This window comes from Nicotiana tabacum, chromosome 17, assembly GCF_000715075.1.
Source record: "Nicotiana tabacum cultivar K326 chromosome 17, ASM71507v2, whole genome shotgun sequence".
Taxonomy (NCBI): domain Eukaryota; kingdom Viridiplantae; phylum Streptophyta; class Magnoliopsida; order Solanales; family Solanaceae; genus Nicotiana; species Nicotiana tabacum.
In genome coordinates, this window is record NC_134096.1 from 23988722 (window position 1) to 23994158 (window position 5437).

General features: G+C 33.8%; 1 protein-coding gene across 1 annotated transcript; it reads right to left on the reverse strand.

The window, feature by feature from the left end:
- Positions 1-2377: 2377 nt before the first annotated feature.
- Positions 2378-2802, reverse strand: LOC142171733 (uncharacterized). Its single transcript, XM_075235426.1, has 2 exons — positions 2703-2802; positions 2378-2646 (listed from the first exon to the last, which is right to left on the reverse strand). Exons 1-2 carry the CDS (start codon positions 2800-2802, stop codon positions 2378-2380), a joined length of 369 nt encoding a protein of 122 aa, XP_075091527.1.
- Positions 2803-5437: the final 2635 nt, after the last annotated feature.

Below are 5437 nucleotides of genomic sequence, written 5' to 3' on the forward strand. Positions count from 1 at the left end.
ATATTTTTCCAAGTAATTGACATGTTCCGTTGGTGCTTTTTCTGTCTTCCTTATCACCTGCAAGATCAGCATCTTAAAAACCTTCTAGTTTAAAATTGTTAGAGTGTGGATACCATAATCCGTGAGAAATAGTTCCAATGAGATATCGAATAATTCTCTTTACTGCAGTCATATGTGATTCTTTAGGAGCTGACTGAAACCTGGCACATTAACAAACACTAAACATAATATTTTGTCGACTAGCAGTTAGATAAAGAAAGGAGCCAATCATTCCATGATATTTAGTTTCATCAACAGGATTTCCCTATTCATCTTTGTCAAAACTTGTTGAAGGACTCATTGGTGTGCCAATAGCTTTAGCATTACTCAACCGAACTTCTGAATCAACTTCTTTGTGTATTTTGTCTGTCATATAAACATTCCTTCTTCAAATTTTTGAATTTGAAGTCCAAGAAAGAACATTAGCTCTCCCATCATACTCATTTCAAACTCACTTTGCATAAGATTTGAAAATTCCTTGCACAGAAGAGGATTAGCACTAGCAAAAATAATATCATCAACGTAAACCTGAATAATGAGATTACCTTCCGATGATCTTTTAAATCAAAAGGGTAGTGTCTACTTTACCTCTTGTAAATCCGTGATTAATAAGAAATGAGCTGAGTCTTTCGTACCATGCCTGTTGGGCTTGTTTAAGTCCATACAATACTTTGGTTAATGTCATAACCATGGATCATCAGATATGGATGTTAAACAAATATGACCATCTATATTTTCAAAACCATCAAGAATATAGACATTTCCATACCTTTTACCTGGGAGGATTATTTTACCTATCTCATCTTCAATAGCACAGCCTGTTTTCTTAAACTTTACTTCATACCCTGAGCCGCATATCTAACTTATACTCAGAAAATTATAGTTAAGCCCGTCAACAAGATAAACCTCAGTGATATCATAATTATTATTGAAAAGAACTGTTCCGGTACCGACTATTTTTCCTTTTGAGTCATCACCAAATTTGACACTTCCTCCGTCTATTTTTGTAACTTCTTTAAACATGTTTTTGTCACCTGTCATATGACTAGAACACGCACTATCTAAGTACCATTTTCCTTTGCGACTCCTTCTGTGGTGTTCCTGCAAAACATAATTATCACTTCCTTTTAGGTACCCAAGCTTGCTTGGGTCCTTATTGGTTAGGATTACTAGACTCAGGATTATTTTTAGGTTTCCAAATCCATCCTGAGACATTTGATTTATGAAATTGACAAAAAGAATATTTATGTCCACTTTTGTTATAGTAGTGACACATAAGTCCTGATCCAGTTTTGGATCTTTCATTTATGTTAGTACTAGTGAACTCTATTATGGCTGGTCCTTCTCCAGTTGACTTGTAAGTCGCCTGGTTCGACTTGACAGAACTATGACTGGTGGATTTGCGCATTCCATTGAGTTGAATTTGCAATTCCTAAAACTCATCTTGAAGTACTTCTTTTTCAATTTCGCATACTTCAAGCTTGGGTTTTCAGTCTTTTACTTCTTTGTTGAGTCTCTTTAGTTCATTCATCATTTTTTGAGACTCTTTCAAAGTAAGGTCAAGAATATCCTGCAATTCATTACATCCTTCACATTTATAAGATCCTACCTCGTTTGTTTCATCCCGCGCCATGAAACAGTTCTCATTGTCATCTTTGAATTCGTCATCTGAAGTGTCCTCATCTATCCAGCACCCTGAGAGTTTGTTCATGTTGTTTTCTAGAATTGTCATGAAACATAGAATTGCTATCTCTTCGTGTTCTGAACTGTCTTCATCACTCCAACTTCCACATGATTTTTTCTTGTTAAAACCTTAGGAAACCTTTCTTTTAAGATCAGGACACTCAGCTTTAACATGCCCAAATCTTCCACACTCATATCATTTGCTATCATTTTTGTCTTGTTCGTTATATTGCCTAGTTCGCTTAGTTGGTATCCTGCCTCTTCTTGTATTCCTGTATCTCCTCATTAAACCATCCATGTTCCTTGATAGCATGGCAATTTCTTCTTGAAGAACTTCAGGGTCGTCATCAATATCATTGCCTGCTCTTTCAGTTGTAGCCTTGAAAGCAACTGTTTTCTTCTTTTCTTCTTGGTTTATTTTCTTGAGATGAGTTTTCTCGAAAGATATAAGTTCTCCTCGAAGTTCATCGTATGCTACTTTCTTCAAATCCTGTGATTCAAGTGTAACCACTTTTGTCTGCCAAGTAGTGGGTAGGCTTCTCAAAATTTTCCTAACATGATCACCACTTGAGTATGGTTTGCCAAAAGATTTTAGATCGCTAATGATTTTACTAAATCTGACAAACATCTCTTCAATGGATTCTCTTTCTTTCATCTAAAAGAGTTCATAGTCATGAACCAACATGTTGATATGGGTTTCTTTCACTTTACTGGTTCCTTCATAAGTAACTTCAAGTTTATCCCACATTTGTTTGGCTGTATCGCAACTGGAGATTTTCTCATATTCCTCACCACTTATAGCATTATAAAGTAGATTCCTTACTTTAGCATTAACTTGTACAACTGCTATTTGTTCATCAGTATATTCATCTATATCTTCAGGATCAGCAGGTGGTTGAGCAGCAGCGGCAGAGGATAGTTCCCCTTTTTGATAACTCGCCAGACCTTGATATCATAAGACTTTGCGTATATTTTCATACGCACTTTCCAGTAAGAGAAATATTGTCCATTGAAATATGGTGGCCTTACTTGTGATGTTCCTTCTTGGAAGAGTGCTCCAACAATAACTTGATTAGCCATTATCTTTTCTCATAAGTTGTTAGGAAAAAGAAAAATATGAGCCTTGCTCTTATACCAATTGAAAGTACAAGAGGAGGGGGGGTGAATTGCTTATTTTAAAATTAATTATTATAAGTTGACTGGTTTTCCAATTAGTCGACTAGATGTAATAGCGAGATAATAAGAAGTGTAGAATGAAAATGCAAAAGTAAAGTGCAGGAATTAAAGACACCAGAGATTTTATACTGGTTCGGATTCAATGTGAATCATAGTCCAGTCCCCTTTGGTTGCAAGGGAGTTCTCTTACAGTGATAGAGTTTCTTGAGTATAAAGTGAATGGAGTAGTTTACACCAACAACTTAGTTTCTATATCACTCGTCTTTTTTTGATACAATGCCTCACTAGTATTTCTTCTCTAACTTGGTACACTGCAGATCTAGTAGAGCTATAATGTTTGTTTGAAGTAGAACAAAGAGAGGGTAATTGGTTTGATAAAAGTATATCTCTCTAAGATTTAAGGTTGCGTATAAATACTTTGTAGGAGACCGTTACTGAAGAGATTTGATCCTTGGAAAGAAATTGATTCTTTCCAAGAATAAGGTTAATTCCCGTTACTCTTCCTTGATGTGTGGACTTTGACAACTTTCCATTTTTAAGTCTTGATAGCGTCAGATTTGCTCCTTAATTATGGGTTCTTCCAGTAATAGCTACTGATTGATTATTTTGTCGGATCTTCAATGCTTCTTTTCCTTTTTAACTCTTCAATCAATCTCAGATTGATTATCTCGCCGGATCGTTAGTGCTTCTTTTCCTTTTGAATGCTTCAATCAATCTTTGATTGATTTCTTCCTTCAGCTTTGAACGTTTCTCTTTGTGCACTTAGATCTTGGGTGATTTTCTTCCTTCAGCTTCAAGCAAGTATTTTATTTTTCATCATTAAAACTAAAACCTAACAAAAAATAATATATTTTTGTAATTTGATGGCTTGAACCTATTTTTCCTCGTTTTCTAGCAAAATAGCTACTTTTAAAAGGCTTGTGCTCAAGGTTATATTTAGAGAAAAATGTTAAATCTACTACCTATGATATATAAACGATACTTTTGGCTGAAAACTCAGCCATAGCTCCCAAAATATCGTCTTTGGATTAATCCAATTCCTGAATTTCCTATTCGATCCTCATTCATAAGTCTAAGGTAAGATAATTTAATATTTGCTTACAGAAAGATTACTAGTATGCAAGATCCCATTAGAAAGTTTGAAAAAATATAATTTAAGGTTCCAATGATATTTTTCGGAAAGCAAATCCAAAATAACTCAAAAGAATTCTTTCCCAATTCAAACAGTGACAATATTGTCGTCCAAAACAACAATAATTCTATTATTCTACAACCAGAACCAAAGTCAAATCAACTTCTAATCCACGTACAATTGATTCCTAAATGATTTAAATAAACTCTTAGCCTTATTTTGTCTCCTATAGTACTTGAGCAACATATAATTCAGAATTCCCTCAATTTTACCTCCTTCGGTCCTCCCTTCGCTCTTGCTCTGCTATTTGGTTCGACAATTTGTAAGTTCCTCTTCCTATTGATTAATAATATATCACACACACACACACACACATATATATATATATATATATATATATATATATATATATATATACTAGTCCCCATGTGCGCCCGGGCGCAACGTTGCCGACGATGTGATAACATTATGAAATTCTTCTAGGTTGTGTTGTTTTTTCTGTCTTCATTTTAATTTGGTAATCTAGTTTAGATTATTGCAAATTTTGCAAGGCTCGAAAATATGAGGTACATTCTTATACATGCTCATATCTAGGGTACTTTTGACAACTTGTTTTTTCTTGAATGACTTTATCTTTCTCATTTGTTACCATGGTATTAGTTTCTGTAATTGGAAGCTACAATCTTTTCCAACTGTGTTACAACTATAGTCTACCTATACTCTTTAATACTAACAATTGTTAATATACTACTCAAAATTTTAATATAATAGCTTATTCAATTTTTCCTTTAGATTTCCTAAAATATTAGTTTATAGCAGTCTTGGGATGTACTCAACAAAGGAAATAACAGTCCAAAAAGTTGGATTTTCTTAAGAATTAAATTTAAAGGTGATTGTTGAAAAAGAATGAAAAGTTGCTGTGATTATATTTTTATAAAAAATCCACTTGTATATGTGTATGTTTTTGGTTACTTCCTATATATTGAAGCTTTCCCGTGATTTGAGTTTTAATCATGTCCATATTATATGATTTGATTTTCCTTTTCCATTATTATATTATACCCCTCTTTCACATTTCTAAATGATACTACACTATAAAAGAAAAAAATTCCAGTTTGTCATATATGGTTGTGTTTGCTCGGTTCTTTTCTTTATGATCAATCAATATATATTTGCTGTCATATCAAACCTTAGTTTTCTTATTTTCTGCTTTATATATACAGGACATGGCACTATTTCATGCAATATGCAAAAGTGAAGAATCTGCTGAAACTTTTGGACGTTTGCCTGATTGTCTCATCATAGATATCGTGAGTAGACTTCCAGCAGATTCTCTTCTTAGATGTCGAAGGGATTGTTGTGGCTTGAGAGCTTTGATCTCATCACACTATTTTACCAACTTACATC